A 21,975-nucleotide genomic window follows, 5' to 3' on the forward strand; every position below is an offset into this window, starting at 1 on the left:
AGAAGATTTAGGTAATTTTCCTTGAAAAATTAGTCAGACCTGTGTCTTGAGAATTGCATGACGAGGTGAACACCACAATGACTAATGGGCAACAGTGTCTTCAAGAACTGTGTGCCGGAAACTGGGTGAAGAAGGACTTGTTTGGAAGAATAGCAGCAAAGAAACCATTACTGAAAGAGAAACATATTGAGTGAAACACAAGAAATGGTCAAAAGAAGAATGGTATTAAGTTTGAAAAGTCTGGCAACAAGTTAATAGTGTATGTTCGACGGAGAGACCTGAAACTGGGTATCTCTTGCCAACATTTATACACTGAGGGTGTAGTAATATGGTGTGGGGTGCCATTTCAGTCTCAGGAACAGGTGACTTAGAGAAAATTGATGCCATCATGGATAAAAAAGTATACCACAATATTTTGGTGAGACACAGAATACCATCTGGGAGTTATCCTCTTTGATTTATTTTCCAAGAGGACAAGGACCATAAACATTCTTCTAACTATTGTCTGAACTACCTGTAACAGAAGGAATCTGCTGACTGACCCCCTCAAAGTCCAGACATCAACCGCATAGAGCAAATTTGGGCCAAGTTGGAAAATAAACTGGATCTATTGTACATTCAAAGGAAAGTATTTGGCTTGAGTTGCAGAAGGCATGGGATAACATTAGTGTTGAGGTTCTCAGGAAATATATTGGATAACATCAGTAGGACTTATAAACATTATATAATGAAATCATGTTTTGGAGGCAAAAAAAACAGGTCTTATCTGACTACAGCTGGAGAGACTCTTGATGACTATGTCTTACGCATCCACGTCTTACGAGAAACACAAAAAAACAATCCCACAATAAACAAGCAGACTTTTTAACTGTTTTTAGGCCTGACTGATCAAACAAAATCTCGCACATCTGGAGTACTGAATCTGCGCAGTTAGAAAAGCTAAAAATAGATTTAGAGGCTCTTTGAAAACACCCCATCTCGTGTTACACTCCATCTGGAAACCTAAATAATATCATCCACCCTACCCAAATGATGCCAAAGAAAGCAACTTCACTTCAGTGTCATGATTACTGAATAATCTTGACCTAAGACATTTTATAAAGATATGATAACAATGCCAAGCATTAATGTTTCTTGTGATGGCAAAATATCAGACGGGTTAACTAGTGTCATCACACTGGGCATTTATGGGAATCAACCATACAGCCAGTACACACACACACACTAAGCTCTTATTAAGCAGAAAGTTAAAACATATTGTTACTGAGAATGTTGATTCAACTTATTTTGATATTATGAATCATACTGTTTCCGCTGAACTGCCTGTTTCTCTTCTGCAGGACTCATAAGGGTGAAGGTCAAATGTCAAGTTGATGATTTTAAAGTTAAAGTTGGTCATTTGTCTGTTGTGCTGCTCAGCAGGTATTTACAGGTTTTGGTAGGTATAAAATACTTCTTGTATTTGTCTTTCAAAGGGACAAAAGGGTATGAACAGTGAAAAAAAAGCTCCCTCTGATATAATATATTACATTTTGTATTGTATAGCATTATTTCCGTACTTTTTCTGAACTCACACATGTCGTAACCTTAAATGGTGTTGTAAATAACACCATGAAGAAGAAAAAGAAGAAGAAGAAAAGCGTAGATAAGGTCTACTTCTGGTTTGTACTGTATTATCTTACAGAGAGGGGCCTCTGTTTTCACAGGGGTTAGGGCCTGGGCAAGGAAGTGACGCGATGAGAAGGACGATAAAACTGTGGTAATTTTTTTCTGTTTTCTTTCCTGCCACCTCACAACACTTCCTTAGTGATCTGGAAGCAGAGAAATAGATTCCTTTGCACTGTTGTTACATATGTGACAAACGGAAGTGTGGCAATCATTCCCAAATCACAAAGAATCTGACACTCCAGGTCACAGATATGTCTTGTTTTCATAAAACTTGGTGCTACTTGGCTGGCAACTTGCCTGTACGTGTCAGTGCACAAAAAATTCAAATTGCACTAAAATAAATATTATTTAAACAGTTGGTGATGAAATCGATGCATTTTACAAACATTTCTACAGCTTTGATTTCAGTTGTGTTGGCAAGCTTGGACTTTTGGTCTGATGTAAACTGAAAGAAGACAAAAAAAGAAGAAGGGTAACTCTCTCTGAAGAAACTTTGTGGTTAAACTTCAGTTTCAGCTCATGTCACTGTCACTCACAGATGGTCTTTAGATAAAGTTCCTTCCTTCTAGACATCCAGTTTACATATAAGTATAAAACATATAAGAAGTGAAATTTAGTTTCTCCAAAACATATGAACACAACGAGTTGGCAAAATGGTCCAAATGATTTCAACTGTAACTTCAACTTTATTTATTTATATAGCACCTTTCATATAGAATTGTAGCCCAAAGTGCTTCCCAGAGCAGAAATAGACAACAGCTAACAGTTCTTAAGGTAAAAGAGCAGTTGCATGAAAAAACTAGAAATTAGAAGAACAGTAAAAAGCATAAAACTACAACAACTAAACAAATAAGAAGAAAAATTAAGACCTATAGGGTAAAAAGCATAATTTAACAGTTGCAGTAAAAGTAGATACAACCTGTACATAAGCACCAGAGATAAAAGTAACAGGGAGTGATCAGGACCTGAAAACTCAGCAGTGAATGGCACCTTAGGTAAAAGCCAGGCTAAAGAGGTCTGCCTTAAGTTGTTTTTTAAAGAAGTCTACAGAGGTGCAGTCTCTCAGATCCATAGGCAGGCTGTTCCAGAGATGGGGGCCGCAGTAGCTAAAAGCAGCCTCACCAAACTTCTTTGTGGAGGTTCTGGGGACAACTAGGAGTCCAGATGCCGAGGATCTGAGGGACCTGCTTGGTACATACTTTTGTAGCATGTCACAAAGGTAGGTCGGTGCCAGGCCATTCAGTGATTTAAAAACCAGTGATTTAAAAATAAGAGAATCTTAAAATCAATTCTAAAGCTAACAGGTAACCAGTGCAAGGCTTTTAAAACGGGGGTTATATGTGCCCTCTGTCTGGTCTTTGTCAGTACTCGGGCTGCAGAGTTTTGTATCAAAGCTATTGATTAATTTCAATAGCTTTGATGACATCTTCTCTGGTTCCAGCTTCTCAAATGTGACACTCAAATGTGATTTTTAGTTCTTTTGGGGATAGACCTGAACTCTAGTCTGAAGGGCAGTTCATGGAATAATAATAATATTCTTTATTTCTATAGTATCTTTCCCAACAGGTAAGTAAGACAACATACATAAAATAAAGTTTAATAAAGTTAGGTAACACAACACAATATGAACAATCTACAGTCTGAACTAAGGTGGGAAAACAAATGATAAATAGAATAACTTTAATATTAACTTTAATCTGTGTTGGATTAACTGTATTTAACAGGTTTTCAAGATTAAAAAATGAAACCACCAGGTCAGTCTAGTCGACAAAACTGTCAACGTCTGTGTAGTAAAGCTAAGATAAATGTTCTGAGTTTGTCTGACTAAAGAAGAAAGTGTTAGTAACCACCCAGCCAAATTTAAATGATTAAAAATATAGATAGGTTTATGAATTCTGGTGTCAAACTCAAATCAGGTAAAAATGAGCAGAATTCTCAGCTCCAGGACTGTAGGGGTGTGTCTGCTTAATCAGCTGAATCCACACCCACTTATGGGAGTAGTCAAACAGCAATTTTGAAGTGACTGAAATGTGTCAGATGAGTTCAGAAAATGACATGACTAACTCTGAAACACTCTTAGTCAGATGAATTCATCTCTATCTCTCTGCTAGTGGTGCAGGGGTATGCTCAGGGTGGCCTCAGCGTGTCATCGAGCCACCCTTTAGGACCGCCCAGAAAAATCCTGGACTGAAAACTGGTGAAAAACTGTTTTAACCGCTAACTGCACATTTCAGTAATATATCGTTCACATGTTTTATATTTAATGTATTTTGAAAACGGTCTCTTGGAGTTTAGAGTGCAGTGGTTAGCACTATCACCTCAGAGTGAGAAGATTAGGATCTTTACAGGTTTATAGATTAATTGGAGACTCTGAATTTTTTTTATGTGTCAGCCTTGTGATGAACAATTGTCCAGGGTGTACCCCGCCTCTCACACAATGCCAGCTGGGATAGGCTCCAGGGCCCCATGACCCTGATAATGGTAAGCGGTTACAGAAAATAGCTCTCCAGATGTTTCCACTGTATGTGGCTGGTCTGTGTTTGTTGTTGTTACTTCTTCACACACTGTAAACAGAAACCCAGCAGATAATAATCACACCTGGGCAGGAGGCCATGGCCTCTGCTCACCTCTGTTTCATTAAGTTGGGATCATGTGTATAAGCTATATTTCAGTTGCATACAGGTGCTGTCTGTTGTGGAGATTAGGCACCGTGTGTTTTTGTTTTCAGAGAGATAAACTGAGACAGCCAGGCGTAGTGCGCTACTGCCATGTCTCTGCCAACACATGTCCTGACTTTGTCCTCCAAATGAAACACACCCTCCTGCCTGGAAACTTCCTCTGCTGATAATGAGGTGATAAAGGTTGGTTGGACCCACAAACGTGCTGCTCATGTTTTCACGTTTCACACAGTCAGGCCCAATATATACAACTTAAGAGACAAGCTCAGAGACACCTCATCGTTTTCATCCTCGTCTGTGAAAGCACTTGTTTTTTACGGCTGCATATTTTAACTAGTAGCAGATCAATGTTGGAGCACAGTTGTTCATTGTTTCTGCAGGGAGAGCCTGGTGGAGGTGGATAAGCAAAAATAACAGACATGGAACATTTTGGACTTATGACAGACAGAACGAGGAAAGAACAGAGATTATGTGCTGGAAAGAGGGAAGATAACAAAAGGAAAGAGAGGAAGCTCTACTTTCCTGACGTGGAAATGAAAAACAGGACAGGAAGCATCAAGAACTATTTATCATAGCTCAGAGATGATGTACTTGTTAGTTTGTTCAAATACCCACCTGAAGCTGGTTAAGAGTTTTGGAAGGACGTAGTTGCTTGTTTTCTGCCTTCAGTTTCAACAGAAGTGTGTTTTTTTGTGTGATTGTGCACATGAAAGTCGACACAAATGCCAGTGAAACATTTCAAGATTCATTGTTTATATAAATTCTAATAAAGCAGAAAAATACATTAATAGAAATTTTTCCAACAATATACATCAACCTTTCAAACTTTATACATCCATCTGAGTCTGAAATATTTACACACGCTTACATTCGAAGAGCTTTTTCTGTGGTTAGCACAGGGAAAACAGATACTGTGTACTGTGTAGCTGACATCTAAAAATATATATTTTCGATTGACAAACATGATTCTTTGCTCTTTTTCTGCATTAAATGACCAAATGTTCTTAAAACGGTGGAAATGTAAACAAACATGTCTTACACAAACAGTGACATATAATATATAACTTAATAAGTTTTGCCAAAGTTACAAATCCAAAATAAAACCAGGATACACTATGTTACTAACATGATGTTGCATGGTGTCAGTGGCTTTAACCAGTGGTGTCAGTGCCTCTGCTGTGTGTCGCAGCCCAGGACCTCCAATCGCAGAGCTATGTCATTGATCCAACCCCGCGGGTGGATACGGAGGTAGCGGCCAAACAGCGGGGGATCAAAAATGTTGAAGGCTTCCACTTCTGAGTCATTGTTTCCTGTGAAGATCTGAGAAAGGAAAAAGGATGAAAGAAACAAAGAAACCGAGAGAAAGTAGGGAGTTAAATTAATGTAATAGCAGTGAAAGCCACAATTAGATACAGCAAACACATCCTTTAATACAGGCCTATGTGTTCAACAGATAAAGGTTTTTTAAAGATTTATACATTCATTCAGTCTACTATGCGTCACTGAACCATGAAATCAAACCTTCAAGGGGATGACAACCCACTTTTGGTGAGTCGTCAACTGTTACAGAACGGAAACTGTGATAGTTAGGACTCCTGCATTAATGATTAAATGAAGGAATAAGTGAGCAAAGAACATGTTAGTCATTCCTTTAATGGACTCCCCAGGCAGTAACCTGGATCATGTTTGCCAGATTTTATTAGAAAAATGGAGTGAAAGCCTCATGGACTACAATAAGTGTACCTTTTCTCTTTGGGTGTCCTCCTCTAACACACTGTTCCAGGATTGTCCATCGTGGCTGACGGTCACTGAGAACTCTGTCACCATCATTTGGGTGAACAATGATCGTGCTCCTTGAGTCACAACCCCTGTGATGCGTTTTATTTTCCCCAAGTCAACCTGCAGCCACTCGTGGGGGTTATTGTTCTGAGGTGTAAAGTGCAGATAAGAGACATTTTTAGAAAAAAAACAGACACACAAATCAAACTAGACTTGGAGTCTACGTGTAGTTTAACAACTGTTCTCTGGAATAGACAAAGGACAAAACAAAAATAAAACTGATGTAGGGATGGCCAAAAGGGAACACCAAACCACTTCCTCTGCCACATTAAACAATTAGGAAACTCATAAACTAGGAAAATGTTTTCCGCTGACATAATGTGGCTACACACAGCATTTTAATCCCTCTAACCATCACTCATGAAAAACCAGAGGTTTCAACTGATAAGCAAAGGGTTTCTCGACAACAGGAAAAGTCCCTATAAATGAAAATGTCTCAAAGTTGAAACTCAGTGCGAAGAGGCAAAACAACACTTTGACATTTCACAGTAGGTTACAGTCATCACATTTTATTGTGTATCCTGGAACACTTGTGTAAGGAGTATGATTTCCTGTTTAGTCTAATGTTGAGAACAATGACAAAAATGAATGCTCCTGTTAAAGGACACATGCTTCTAAACCTCTACATGCAAAAAGGCCTAAGGCCTGTTTAGACCTATTTCGAAAAATAGTTATCTGACAGTTGTTGACTTCAGTCCATGGATCACAAGTGCTACCCTCTTGGTGTATGACCTTTAATAACAGCTCAACAGTGTGACAGGATAAATCACACCTCTGCAGTTCAGTGTTGCAAAGTGTGATATGATAAGCTGAGGAGGAGGAGGCGGAGGAGAAGGAGGAGGAACAGCAGAGGAAAAAAATAAAAGGAAGGAGAAGGGAGAGTTAAAGGGTAACAAGTCCTCACTGGTTCCTATCCCAGTGTGAGGGACAAATGGTTAATAATATCAGTTTGTCTTAATGTTTTAAATTTTTTCTTTTTTATAAAATGTGTGTCTAAGACATGTAAAACCGTGTTTCTGTTGCCCCCCAGTCCTCATCTCACGGCAGCGATGTAGACATGTACTCCAGGGTGTGTCACTAAACTCTGTCTCAATACGCAATATAAGTGCGTTCGTGCTGACATTTATAGAAAATTGCAGTCTACTGTATAACTGTATGTTATACGTATGTTCTGTATTATACTGTATTTTGGCAGTCAAATGTTGATGTTAATGCTCTGCTTGGTTACAATTCAGAACAGAAGAAGACGAGGCGGTAAAATGTTGCAATCGTTATTTCCACACAGCGTACGTAATTGAGACAACACTATGCTGAGTGAGTACACAGTGTACTACATGCAAGAGAGCTGAGAGTGTTATCAATCTTCTCATCTATTTTTTGCCGTGAAAGAAATTCAATGAATTACCCAAAATGTCAAAATATATTTTGAGATAGTTTTATCATCTTTTTTTGCCTTTCATTGGGCAACACAGTATAAAGGCAACCTGGATGTGAGGGGAGACAGAGACTGTTGCTACCAAAGTGAAAGTGTATTGACTTTTTTGTTTTCTAAGAATGCAGATTTAATTTTACTGAACAGAATTTGTGTATTTGTGGTCACCTTTGGCCTCCAAGCATTGGCTCTACCTTCCTCATGGAGGCGGGCGAGGCTTGCGGTCCAGCTGGGCAGCAGCCGATGTGAATAAAATGAGGATGCCTTGAAACTGGTGTCACTAATCTGCCCCCTCTGTCCCCTCTGGAGCCCGAGAGGCATTGAACAGCCTGGTCACACACACAGCAGAGTTATTCTCAGCACGTTCATACAGTAAAATTAATTACGCTGTTAAAGGTAAAACTTACTATTGAGATCGCAGCCCAGCAGCTCCAGTCTGAGAGCAGGCCTTTGCCTATAGTACACTGGATGAATCCTGATGTATCGAGCAACAAATGGTGGAGTAAAGAGATTTTTCTTCACCTTAGAGTTATCCATGTTGCCATGAAATACCTAAAACAGAGTCACACAACAGTTCAGCTCAGGGATCCTAGATCATGCAATAAATAAATAAATTAACCACTGCCAAGCATTCTCCAGATCATACTAAAACACAAAGTGTTATCGCTAATTTCCGGTATTGCAGGAAGCAACTGGTTTCCTTTTTTCTTAACCTGAGAGTCGTAAAACCTACAGCGAACAATTTGCGAGACCACTAATGCCTCTTGGTACATTTAACATTGGTCAAACTCAAATCAGTGCTCAATGGCTTTTCTCTGAACTATATGTTCCATATCTGCTTGTATCCTGGGTCCTAGGCAATGCCGAGGACCAGCATTGAACCCTGGAGAAATCAATTATTTTATGTAAATGTAAATGTACTTTATTTATACAGCCCTTTACAACAGTCCTTTCGGTGTACCAAAATGCTTTACAGTAGATAATAAATAACAAGAACAATAGGTAAAAAACAAACAAAATAAAAACAATAAAATGCAACAAAATCGAATAAGAAATGATAAAATGATACTACTGGGTGTTAAAAGCCATCCTAAATAAGTGGGTTTTAGCTTGGATTTAAAAAGGCCCAGGTCAGAAACGGGACACATCTCGACGGGGAGCTTATTCCAGAGCCTGGGAGCAGCAACGGAAAACGCTCGGTCACCCCAGTGTTTATATTTTGACCTGGGCACTTCCAGCGACAGTTGATCTTTAGACCTCAGAGCTCTAGCAGGATTGCGGACAGTTAAAATCTCAGATATCACTGTTATATTATAACCCTTACTGTAGCTTTGGCTTTGATCGGGTTGGTCGTGTTCCCTCTGTAAAAGTTCCAGGTTTCCAGGTCCAGGCTGTAGGAGACGGTGAAGACCGTGATGTAGTTGTCCCTCAGCTTTGCCCTGACCCCCTGTGTCTCCACAGCATGCAGCAGGGTGGCTTTCTGAAGGTCAACCTTATACCACACATGAGCATTACTTACAAAGAATATTCAGATCTTACATATGTCAAACACATTACATACATAATGTATCATACTCATACATATCATACATAGTGTACATTAAGTATTGTGAAAAGGTTAACAGGAGAAAGGCTGCATGACTTACCTGTAACCACGACTTGTTGTTTCTGCCCATCCAGGCATTATAATAACCAGACTGATCCAGCCTTGCCAGCGACGGCTGCCAGTTATCTGGACACACGTGTAAACACAGTTATAATCCAACTCAGTGTGGGTCATTTCCAGGCTTTCATATTAAATTAATCTACCTTGTGACCACAAGACTGGGATATATTTAAAACTCTTTGGCACGCTGAATATTCATAGTTAGCTTCTTTTTTCTGTGACAAATATTAAAGATCTTCTTGGTGTGTTTGTCAGACTAAATCAAAGTTTAAAAGACACTGTCTTACTTATGTGGTCTGATGCTGTAATCTGGGAATCCTCGATCCTTCCAGATTTCATCCCCAGAGGCAAGACGCACCCTGAATGTCAGTACGAGAAAATGTCAGCTCAATAATGCGTGTTAAATTTCCAGGTGTACATAATTATCACCTAAAATTCCCCAGATCCCTTTGTGTATGATTAATACATCTGGACAGTTCAGGCCTATATGTTGTCTATATTCTGACATATGTGGAAATGATGACATGCATGACTCTCCAGGTTTACCTCAGATATTTGGCCTAGCCAGATGGGATATCCTCATTTATTAAAATGCCCCATAAAAGACTCAAAAGCTTTTTTTGTGAAAGTGTGGTTTTTACCAAACTTTCACAATGTAGAAAGTGTGGGAAAAACCTTTGACATCGTTCACGCAAAGTAATGAAATGAAACTGATGATGAAACTTCAAAATGCAGTGACAAGAGTATTTAATACAACTGTGACAAATCAAGTTCCTAGTGTTGCAAAATCCCTTTTACTTCTTGAACAAGTTGAAAACTCTACAGGTCCAGTAAGACTGAGCTTTGCTCATTTAAATACCACAAAATAAATTCAGTTCCTGTAGTCCACCACTTTCCTATTTATCCTTTTATACTGCTCCACCAATCTAATGGTGTTCATCCCAAATTGTTGTGCAAGAAGTCTGTGAAGGTTCTCAGTCATCCAGGCTATCTTGCTTTGAGAAGGGTTAAATCTCAGGCAACTGGACTTGTAGATCCATGAAAATGTTGCACCTCTCATCCACATCGATTCATGTCGTCACTACAACAAGGAGCACTAATGAACCAAGTTGAAACAATGGCCTGGTCAATGAGGCGAAACGTAAAACGAGTCCAGTTGCCCCAGATTTAACTGTTCTCAAAAGAAAAATTAAATGGCTGACTGAGAACATTGACAAACCTCTAACATTACCATGTTTACATATGCAGAGCAAGTTAATATACTTTTTTTTACTGCTTTGGTTATCTAATAGATTATAAATCATGTAACATTAATAATATGTGAGATATGTGTGTGTCTACCTACGTGGGTTATAGACCAGTAGTTTAGCCCTCATGCCAGCCATTTGGTAGTCCCCTATAGTGCACTCCACCAGCCATGTTCCAACTGTGGGGGGTCTCATCTCCACCGTGCCAAACACTCCTGGGTAACAGAGAGCAATCAAGAGTAAGTGCAAATAAGATAATAAATAATAACACAAACACTGCCAGGATTCATCATTTCAGCCCAGGAAACTACTCTTACAACTGGAATGTATATAAAGTATATAAATATGAAATACAATGTCTATACGTGTGTGTGTGCTTACCAGGGAAGAGATTGTACACCCCCATACGGTGTTCCGCTTTAGTGTGGACAGTAAAGGGCAAACCATGGAAGTGTACAGCATGGTACTCTTCGTCATTTCCTACATTCAGCAGATGCCATCTGACTTGCTGGTGCTGTGCGATCAACAGACCAGGAAGCGACTCTGCTACATAACCATTTATTGCTATGGAAAAACATTATTATTTAGGAAATATTAGAACAACAAAACAAAAAGCTCATTACAGCATGACACCAACAATCAAGCTTAATGTCTCCACCTGCAAACTTATTGCTGATGTGGTACCAAGGGTCCTCAGTGTTGGCCTGACATGGTGGTGCACAGTGCTGTTGCAGGCTCTCCTCCATGTACCAGCTTTTAGTTTCATCAAAGGTGTGAAAGAGGAGTGCGAACTCTGGAATGTTTGGCTGTGTGAAGTCGGGGGGCAGGAGGGTCCCGGGCTTACAGATCACTAGAGGACCAATCAGACCCGAATGAAGGTCCCTCTCCTGGAACAGAATAAAGAAATATTTATTTTCCCCCCTTTTTTTTGATAATGTTTCATACAAATTTTGGAACTTTTGTCACTGAAGAACCAGTATGTAGGATTTAGAGGCAGCTAACGGTGTAGTTGCAGTTAGCAACTTCCTAATTTTATCTCATTTTCATTGTAACTGCATATCCTTATTAGGGTAGAGAGAAGCTGGAGCCGATCCCAGCTGACATTGAGCAAGAGGCGGGGTACAGCCTGGACAAGTTTATTTTGTAAGCAGCCCAAAGTACTAAAATTACAATGAAAACTAAAACTACCACTCCGTAACTTGAGAATGAACACCTGATAATAATAATTTTCATACACATGCACATGCATGCAGTACTTGTCCAGACATTACAGTGTACAGTACATGTTGTACAACCATTGAAGATAAAGTTGGGATAGGCTGAAGGTGAAGACCTATACAGACCTTGTCCACAGTGGAGTAGTAAGCCCCAGTCTTACAGTCAAATTCAGTATCAGTTGGTCCTTGTTTCTTGGTTATTCTCCAGTTATATGTTCGTGCTTCCCCAGGAGCCACAGGCTCTCCTGGGACCCCGGGTGGAGCAGAGGAGCCATGGTTTTGGGCACTGCCAGCCCCCTGGCTGCGGTCATAAACTCCGTGGAGGTGAAAGGAGTAAGGCCTGGATGCTTTGTTTTTAAAGATCACCTTATATAGGACAGAGGGAAAAGATGTGTGAGCAAACATTGCGTTATCCTTCATAATTCAACTATCACTTGTGTTCACATTTGTTATCATGTTCAATAAAACTGTAACTGAATCCTTAAAGTGGAAGCAGCTACCAAAACGAAAGAAAAACCTAATTTGTTTGTCCTTTTATTTTGCTTAGTTACAGGATGACTCACAGTGAGGAGATTATTAACTTCTGTTCTGATGAAAGGTCCCATGATTCCCAGATGTTTCTGGAGCTCTCCTATGTCCACAGGAACCAGGAACTTTTCATCCTCGTAGGCCCGGAACACAACCTTTTTGTACTCTGGCAGGAACTTTCTCATCCCTCGACGCATCTCTCTAAGGAGAGGAGTCCAGTTAAACACTGATTAGATTGGATTTTAAAATGCATTTTCTTTTTGTGAAACATTTTGTGTTACTAAACTAGACTGCAGGAATTCAGACTGAAAACACAGGGGTTGAGTTGTCTAGGTGCTGGTGAAACACTGAAAAACAGACAATCCAGTTGGAGTAACAGATTTATGTGTTTACAGGTTTATCAGAAGCCGAATCACTGCACAATAGTTTGCTGCACAAATCAAGACTGGCAAATCAAGCAGTGACTTTTGTGGCTCTGAAATGAAGCCTAAACAGAAGTGCCAAAAACTGCAGTTCCTCAAATGTCCAGAATGAGTCAGTCTCTATAAATCCCCATGTTGTCCAACTTCACAGCAGAAATAAACATGTTTACAGCCTGGTACAAAAAACGGTTTTGGTTTAACTAATTTACCCGTTCAGCTATACTGAGTCTGAATTTGAACTATTTTAACTCACACTTTCAAATTATATTAAGGCTTAAAGTTATGCATAATCTTTGATCTTTGATTGACAAGTGTGTGCCATTACATATTTTATATTTAAATTAGCCAGGAGGCAGGACTACCAAAATGGGGACGGCCAGAGCCACAGATTTTTCATATTAGCCAAAGTTAGCATATTAAGATGCTCAAAGTTAAAAATATGACATTTAGCAAAACAGAACAATAACTCAAAATAATACTTTTGGCCTTGATAAGACTACATTCAGTGTGTAGCTCGAGGTGCACACTTAATGCAGAGAATTTGAAAAGCATAAAAACACATTTTTTTTACAGTTCTGGCCACAACACTGTTTTAGTCCATCTTGTCATTTCAGTGTCTGCCTCCCTGTTACTTCAGTCAGTTTTTTGCTGCTTGATGCAGCTTGTCGTTGCTTCTGTCAAAAGTAGTCCAACTGCATATTGCCTTTGGTGCTGTAATCAGCTCAGTTGCAGAAACCTGGATTCTCTCTACCTGGGTTTGATGAGTTGATGTGGTTTTCTGATGCCGTAGTTCCAGGTGATCTCCTCTGCAGCAATGTAATAGTGGTGAAATCTGACCTCTCCCGAGCGTGGGTTTATGTTCATTGTGGGAAATAGATCTGATGGGCTGTTCACCTATGATATAATTAAACATTAACTATGGATGAGCATGAAGCTTTTAGATTTGTGGTACTTTGTATCAACATATGGAATTTTATGCACTTAATCAATATAGATGAACCAAAAAGAAAGTGGTACCTCTTCACTGTAGTCATCATAATCAAGGGACATATATATCTCTGTTGTGTTGTTGTTAGCGGTGTCGTTGAATTCGTGACCTGCTGCTCTAAGCCGCTCAGGTTTAGACTGAATGTAGTTTTGGTCCATCTCTTCTGAATTGGTTGGTTCTACAGTTGAGTCCTTCTTGTTCTGCAGTGGATTGCTGTTCTGTAAGATCTCGTTGCTCTCTTCAAGTTCTCCTTTTGTCTCATTATAAACACTTGACATTTCACTCCTTTCCTTAGATTTTACCTCAGCACCAGTGGCGGTCTTATTTTCCACAGCCGGTTCCCCAATCTCTATCTCTGTTCCTCCTCCTCCATCTACATCTGTCTCATTGCCCTCTGCCTGTCTTCTCCGTCGGCCACCTCTCAGTTTTTCAGGTTCAGTCCCATTCTGAGAAGCTGCCCATTCCCCATCTAGCTCTATTTCCTCCAAGATGTCCTGCGGGATTTCTCCTTCCAACACTGCGTTGGGGTCTTCTCCTTCCTGTGATGTTACATTTTTCAGCTCACATCCTGACTGGAATTTGGCATGAGGCCTGTCAGTTGTATCGTCAGTGACATTTTGAACGGATATGTTTACTGATTCGGTATTGTTGTTTGTTAGGGTGGTATTGCACTCTTGAACCATCTCCCTGCGGTTTTGAGGTCTTCTGCCCCTCGGCTGATATAAGCTATCAATAAAGTCTGAGATATCATCATCATCGTCGTTATCATGATCTACTATATCGTTTCCACTGTCGCAAGGGCGGACGGTGTAATGGATGCTCATCCCCTGGTTCTTGAGGCTGCCATCAAAAGCACTGATCTCCCACTCACCTGTGAGACAACATAGCTGAAAGTTAATATGACCGAAGAACAATACACACCTGCACCTATTGTTTTCTATGTAAGCTCACATATCAGCTGATTCTTATGGAAACAAGAAAATATCTTGCTGTGTTGATGTGTTTCAATAAGATATGCTACTGTTGTATTCCTCAGTCTCACAGACACAGACTCAAAAGATGAGACAACCTGGGATCAATGTACTTATTTTAAGCCAAACCATATGTTTTTCTAACCAAACTGTGATAGTTTCATGTGTGTGTCAAGTAGTATGTGTGTATTCTATAGTTCTTGCTGGCCTGATTTGGGAATGCTTTAAAAGTTCAAGCCAACACAAGCAAGCAACTTCCCATACAATCATATAGTTAGTATAGCAAAATAAATGGCTAAAACTTCAGTCTCACCAATCAGCTCAGCTTCCATGGTAATTGTCACACCAGTCATGGGGAAGAGGGTGAGGACAGACTGGTAGAGGCCTTGGTACTGAAAGGGGTTTCCCGTGAAGTAAACAGACAGGAAGTCACTCTGGGTACCCACATTGACCACATGCCAGAAGGTAACGTCAGTTTTACAAATCACAAACTGACGCCCACTAAACATGATGCCGTTTATACCTGGAGGGGAAAGGAAAGTCAGTTATTAAAATTGATGATTTAGCGGCTTCAACAATTATACAAATAATAACAAAACGTCTCTTAGGGGACTGAGCTGGTGGAGAGCAAGTTACAGAGTTAAAAGAAGTCAGTATTAGACTAAAATAAAAAACAACTACTGACAAGTGTTTACTAACAAGTTCAGCATATCCCTTTAAAAGGTGGTGCACCCATGGGGCCAAAAATGATTGCAGGTTATCGTTTTATCTATGATCATTAATTACACCATATTTCACTGAGTTCAAAGTGATCATTATTCCAAATACAAGGTTTTGGAAGAAGTAAAAAACTTTAAGGTGAACTTACTGTAAATGACATTGGAGTTGTAGGATTCAAGGTCCGTGGTGTTTTGCCCAGACTTCTGGATGTTTTCATTGACGTACCAACTTTTGTTCTCATCAAACATAGCAAATATTAAGCTCCACTCTTTATCTGGGCTAACCTGCATACAGCAATAGATTCAGTAGAAGAGACAATATTATATTAGAGTAGGAGACAATATTTCAACTTGGCTCTTGAAAGGATTTTTTGAAATCCAATTTCCTCTTGAGTGATTAGCCTGTAGAAACTGCTATATCTGCTAATTAGGCCTTCATATTACATAAATGTTCTTCTCACCAGGGATCCTCTGGTGTCAATAGCATTGCTCTTGCAGATAAGTAGGGTGCCCACCAAACCGGAAGCCAAGTCCCTCTCTGGGGAGATGGTGCTTTGATACAGATGGGTCAGACACTCAGGGTCTCCATTCAGGGGCCCATCATCTGTTGTTAGCCTCCAAATGTAGCCAAAAGTCCCATTGGGGGGCACTCCCATGGAGTGCAAGTCCTGCTCTGCAGCTATTTAATTAGATGAGATTAGAAGAAAGAAACTTTGATGTTGGGAATTTGGGGAATTGCAGAAAATAACATGAGAGTAAGACCAACAGAGACAGCACACCAAGTAACAAATATGATATGCTGAAAACATAGATAACATGGCAAATGTTAAGTGATTTATAGTAATTACAGTGGTGAATTAGATATTTATACAACCTTTTTTCATTTTATTTAGTTTTGCAGAATATAAATATAAATGTTGTATTATAGGCATTTCAACATTTTATTATCTTTTGTCTTAAGTGAAGATACTGAAGCTTTATGAAATTATAGCATGATTCAGATTATGACTCTTTGATTGTGGTCAAAAACAGTAATTCTGTGTATTTATGTAACACATTTTTGATGACTCATCTTGCACTCTAGGGGATATACTTAGATAAACCAAATGTGATTTCAGGCACACAGCTAACCTTCACATCACGTAAAACTACAGTCTGTTGGCTGTTAGTAATATGAATTGGTGGCATTTGTTTGGATCAGTAGGCAAAAATTTTGTGGCTGAGGTCTTGATTTTTTAAATTCTTCCTTCTTTCCCCTTGAGTGTTTGAAATGCAATACTACTACTACTACTACTATGACTACTACTAATAATCTCTACTAGGGAGTCTGTTGGTTCATGTCCGTTCTTAAGCTTACCATTTGTGGAACTTCGCAGTGGTAAGATCTTGATTAGGCAATTGGGGTAGATATTGAAAGGGCGACTGGCCATGTTTTTCAAAGTGATCTGAAGACACAAATCAAACCAATCATGTGTTTGGATGTGATCATGCACAAAAGGTGACATCTTTTCTGTGCTCAAACATCTGACTCACATGGATTTGATCATTGACTTTTCCTTTCAGAAGTGGACCCATCAGTGTGTCTTCAGCATTCTTCCTCTGAGTGAAAGATCCATCTGTGTATTCCACGTACACCACCTTTTTATACCTGTAGCCCAGAGGATGTGGTGCTGCAGGCAAATATCCAGACTGCAACTTACTAATGTGTCAAAGAGAAAGGAAACAACCAATTAGAGTTCATTCATTTTCTTTCATTTGTCTTCCTTCTCTTCCTCCACCTTTCCTACCTGTCTGTGGGTTTGAGGTGAGGAGCATAGTCCCAGGTGACCTCTTCAATGGCGATATAATGCTCCCAGGTTTTAGACAGCTGTCCCCTGAAGGCTCTGGCTTGCATTTGTGGTTTCTTAGGCTGGAAACTAATAGTGTTGAACATATCGTCGTCACTGTAGTCATCATTGTCCTGAGGGTTACGCATGTTTAGTCCCGACTGACTGCCAGGCTCAGCGCATTTCTCCACCATGAACAAAGCGTTCATACCATCTGGGTAGATAAGTAGTGCACAATAACAATCAGAGTTACTATTTGAATTGTAAAACAAATTGGATTTTAGATTTGGGAGATTATTATTATTGGGCCTTTGTTACCGTGGCGGTGAGCATATATCTGACAGCTGATAAGGAAGCGGCCTATAGCAGCAGGTCTCATTTCTGCAGTGATGAATGTCATAGGAGTCACCTCCATGGTGGCTTTACGATGGTTCAACACCTAAAAAATACAAAGCCAATGTATTTTAATAAAAGCTGAAAATGCTAATTAGAGTTGTGATAGGAAAAGTAAGAGAATATTCTGTCTCTACATAGCATAGTCTATTTTGGGAAACAAATCCAAGAGTTTAGAGAAAACATCAAAACCATTCTTGTACGAATCTATAGCCAGGAGACAATGAGTTAACTTGAGTAAGACTGGATGCAAATTATCATTTTAAAATCACAATACAGGTAATAATTAATAAACTTTATAGCTGCTGGAAAGTGAATTTTGGAACTTTGTACAGAGTCAGGCTAGCTGTGTTCCCCTACTTCCAGTCTTTACCTCCAGGCTCCAGCTCTTTACTTCATGCACAGACACGGTACTGTTATGAATCTTATGAAGACATATAAGTCCCAAAAGAACACACGTTTACAGAAATGTTAGGCTTCCTTTAAACAAGCTCTAAAAGCTTTAAACCAAGTAAGTAATAATAGTACATAACAAATCCAGTTTGCTGCTGTTAGAGTGATAGATATGAGAGTTCATATGTTTTATTTTACCAAATTTGCATTAATTAGGAAGTAAAATCTGTATTTTATGTGTTTTATCACTTTTAACCTTTTTAATCGGTTTGCTATGACCTTTGTGTGTATTACCTCCAGAGAGTGATCTTGAAACTGAATGGAGTGGATTTCTGGAGCTGTGCCCATCCCAATCATATGCCAAGACACATGACTACGGCCCTGACACATTTTCAAACCTACACACAGACACATACGCACAGAGAGAGAGAGAGAGAGGAAATGAGGGCACATTCCTGTGTGGACCACAAACAGTGCAGCCACTGATAGCAACACTTAACATTACAACACGACTTCATGGAACACACTCCTTCTCTACAGCCAGTCAGGTTCATTACCGGGTAACGTAGAGTTGACATATCCATTGATGGTGTGGTATTCCTTCCTGTCCTTGCTCCTCCTGAACTTCTCTCTGCTCATCCTCTCTCCTACCTCTCCATACCAACTCTTGGTCTCGTCAAACACTGCAAACAACAGGACGAATGCTGGATTTCTTCTCTGGCCATCAGCTGTGAAGGCACCTGGGAAAACAGTGAGGCAAGATGTGAGAATATGCTTCCAATGCTATTGTTTAGTCTAATATTTGAGGGACATTAAGACATCTGTGTCTTCAACTTATACATGTCCTATTTTTTTGATAGAGTAAGATAAAAAAAACTCCTTCAGTACTAATGTGTCTGTTTCTGTTTTCTGTTTCAACAACACAACTTTCTATATCCAAGCCAGGGCTTCTTATTATCACCTCATCTTGTCATCATTCACTTTACTGTATTCAAGTTTCACCCCAAAATGTTTCCTTTTTGTGTTCCTGATTGAGGCAAGGTGTCAGTTATTAATGAACTAATATTAGAAAAGAAGTGATATAAAGACACAATATTGGCAAGACATAATGTATGTTTGTAGGTGAAATTAGATGCTGTATCTATGAAAGTCGATAACAAATCAAAGCTGCCCTTTGCCCGACTACACACTGACTTGATTTGCAGATGAGTAGGGCACCGATGAGTCCTGAGTTTACATCTCGGACTGTGTCCACCTGGGATGAGTAGGAGTAGGTGAGGCACTCAGGGTCACTGGCAGTGGGGCCGTCATTAAAGCTGATGTCCCACACGTATTTGTAGTATCCTCCTGGAAAGACGGCATCATCCTCCTTCTCCTCGCCTGCTGTGGAGTCGTCATACCCTGCTCCTGGAAAGAATAGACAGCATGACTCCTTTAGTTTTTATTCAGTAGTGGATGTGAGTCAAGGCAGGAAAACTGATGTCACAAGAAAGTAAGTTAGTCTAATCTTCTTTTGGAAAAAATAAAGTAATTACAATTTAAAAGATACATTATACTGACCATACTACAGAAGTCCTGTAGTGACATCGCAGGAAATACAATAAATAAAAAATAAAGTTACATAACTTTCACTAAACGACCACTTTCCCTATAAAACCATACTGTCAGGACTCCGCCACCTGCTTAGTAATGTCTTATATCAGACGTGTGCACACACACATACACCCACAGGCAGCAACCTTTTTTCCTAACCCTTAATACCACATGTTTATGTGATTAGATATGTGTCATGATGGCTCATTCCTGGACATGACAGGTGGAGCTTTTCAGATTATGATGAACTCCTCTCTAGAAATCTACCCTGTGGCAGGAGCACATGAACTGTTTACAGGAACCAGCTTTAGGACAAATGCCAATGCCTTCTGTGAAAAGTACTAACCTCCAAAACCTTCTCAGATCATGGATATTCAGCAATTTCCTTCGCAGTCTGGTATTATAATTTAAAGGCACTTCAAATGAAATATTTCAAAGACATCAGATTTCTGCATGTGTTTTATGCAGAGAATTTATGCTGAGACTGACCGTTTGGCTGTAACATGCTGCACAAAATCTGCACACACGAGATAGTGATAACCGTTGCTCTCTGAAATTTCTAAGGAATGAGGAAGTGACTTTCATAAAGATGATAAATACTCCACTGATATGATTCTGGTTAATAGAAACTGCCTTTTTGCCCTCTTATTCTGGCCCTGAAACTATTTCAGACTGTGGAAAGTGGAAACAGATTTGGACCAGTGTCATGCCACTGACTCAGCTATGCTTTAACAGGGAATTGTAAATGAGTCAAAATGCTGAGTCAAAAAATGAACAAGGAGAACAGTATGCTGCTGCCTCATATACAGGGTGTCTGTTGGAAAGTGAAAACGTTGACTACCTTCTGACTGTTTCCAGTAGGTGATCCCCACAGGGCTGATACTGTAGGGCTGAGAGGCCAGATTTTTGAAGTGGACCATCACTGTATCGCCCGCCTGGGCAACTATCACCGGGCCTTGGATACCTACAACCAGGACACACGTTATTAGAGAAGTCATACGTAGATCCTTTAATTTCAAACAAATCTGAACTGACAAGTATTTTGTTTTGTCTGGCACACAATATTTTCATATTTTCTTCAAATCACTATCTTGACTGTAAGCCAACTGAACATTGCAGGTTCTCATTTAATTTTTTTTTCTGTTTTCAGACATAACGATGTATGGTATTAATCCTAGATAGAAATGTGGTACGATGACAGAAAACTTAAGAAAACTTGAAATATTTGATTAATTGAGAAACATCAGAAGATGAGACATACCTGTCCATGCTGGTCTTGGCTTTGGGACAGTGTATGTGGAGTCTGTATACTCCCTGTAAACTGCCTTGATGTATTTTTGAGGAATGTCTTTGAGTCTCCTCCTAAAAAACAAAATTCAGGCTGTCAGGACACTCAAAGAAAACAACTCAAAACACTCAAAGGCAACACTTTTATAATAAATTATTAGAAATAATGACAAATAAAACTTAAAAAATATTTTAAAAAAAAATCCCCTGACAACAGACCCCCTATGTATTGTATTGAAAGCAAAGCAAGTTAAACTCTACTGATCCATACCAAACCAGGCTCTGGACACTGACAGTAAAGTCTAAAAGAGGCACCAGAGTCTCAGAGTGTGTTGCCTAAACTAAACAAATACATGTTCACCTTTCTTCGGACGCTGGGTCAGCATCGTCCAGGTAGATATAGTCCCAGCCGATTTCCACAGCTGCTACATAGTACTCTCTTACAGCACCAGCAGGTTGCTGCGCGTCTCCGCCGGACGAGCAGAGCAGCAGCAGCAGCAGCAGAGGAAGAAGTGTCGCAGTGATCGCAGTGTGCGCACCTGTCAGATCCATCGTGTCCCGGGTCAAACACTGGCCCGGCTCTGATACTCCTCCTGTTGGGATGGCATATTTAAAGGCTTGAGGGGGAGTGGAGGAGGGTGGGTGGAGAGAGGACAAATAACAGGGAAGCTGAGGCTGCACGTGGGGGCGCATGCTGGTGGGTGAGATATGATGAGAAATTAAGTCTCCGACACAAATCTAAAAATACCTGGAATTAAAATACAGATTAAATAGGACTTTTAATACGGCATTTATCGTGAAGGATTTAGCTGTTATAAATAATGACTTCGTGGAGAATTATAAGCCTTTAATAATAACAACAGATTTTTGGTTGCCAGGTTGTGAACAATTATTTTGTTTGGTCTTCATCTTGAGCCAGTGTGACCCTTGCTGGTCTCTATGGGATAAAATCCCCTTATTAACAGCTGGTTTACATGTATGACACAAGGATTGCTGTTATTAATGGATTATCACTAATCTATAAAACATTAATAAATTATTCATCAACCAACGCAATGAATTTGTGTTTGTTTTTGGTCCAAAATGTAACTCTGAATTACTCTAACTC

The 21,975-nt window shown here is 39.7% G+C and overlaps 1 protein-coding gene across 1 annotated transcript; it reads right to left on the reverse strand.

The window, feature by feature from the left end:
* Window positions 1-5,078: 5,078 nt before the first annotated feature.
* Window positions 5,079-21,467, reverse strand: f8 (coagulation factor VIII, procoagulant component). Its single transcript, XM_019253538.2, has 27 exons — window positions 21,229-21,467; window positions 20,842-20,942; window positions 20,422-20,544; window positions 19,182-19,394; window positions 18,545-18,727; window positions 18,282-18,385; window positions 17,520-17,640; window positions 17,163-17,415; window positions 16,909-17,074; window positions 16,733-16,820; window positions 15,837-16,054; window positions 15,525-15,660; window positions 14,970-15,179; window positions 13,715-14,556; window positions 13,449-13,591; window positions 12,311-12,476; window positions 11,874-12,113; window positions 11,189-11,417; window positions 10,912-11,094; window positions 10,629-10,745; window positions 9,571-9,642; window positions 9,264-9,349; window positions 8,942-9,109; window positions 8,025-8,169; window positions 7,786-7,946; window positions 6,090-6,272; window positions 5,079-5,666 (listed from the first exon to the last, which is right to left on the reverse strand). The coding sequence occupies exons 1-27, from the start codon at window positions 21,417-21,419 to the stop codon at window positions 5,511-5,513; spliced, it is 4,998 nt and encodes a 1,665-aa protein (XP_019109083.1). The 5' UTR covers window positions 21,420-21,467; the 3' UTR covers window positions 5,079-5,510.
* Window positions 21,468-21,975: the final 508 nt, after the last annotated feature.

Source organism: Larimichthys crocea, chromosome I, assembly GCF_000972845.2.
Source record: "Larimichthys crocea isolate SSNF chromosome I, L_crocea_2.0, whole genome shotgun sequence".
NCBI lineage: Eukaryota > Metazoa > Chordata > Actinopteri > Sciaenidae > Larimichthys > Larimichthys crocea.

What these genes read in the sequence shown, in the direction of transcription:
- f8 (XM_019253538.2), bottom strand. Translation starts at nt 21,419, where the DNA reads ATGGATCTGACAGGTGCGCACACTGCGATCACTGCGACACTTCTTCCT. An exon ending in CCTACTCATCTGCAAATCAA is followed by an intron (nt 18,728 to 19,181) that starts GTCAGTGTGTAG and finishes CTGTTTTCCCAG; the next exon opens with GTGCCTTCACAGCTGATGGC. An exon ending in AAGTTAATAATCTCCTCACT is followed by an intron (nt 12,114 to 12,310) that starts GTGAGTCATCCT and finishes GTCCTATATAAG; the next exon opens with GTGATCTTTAAAAACAAAGC.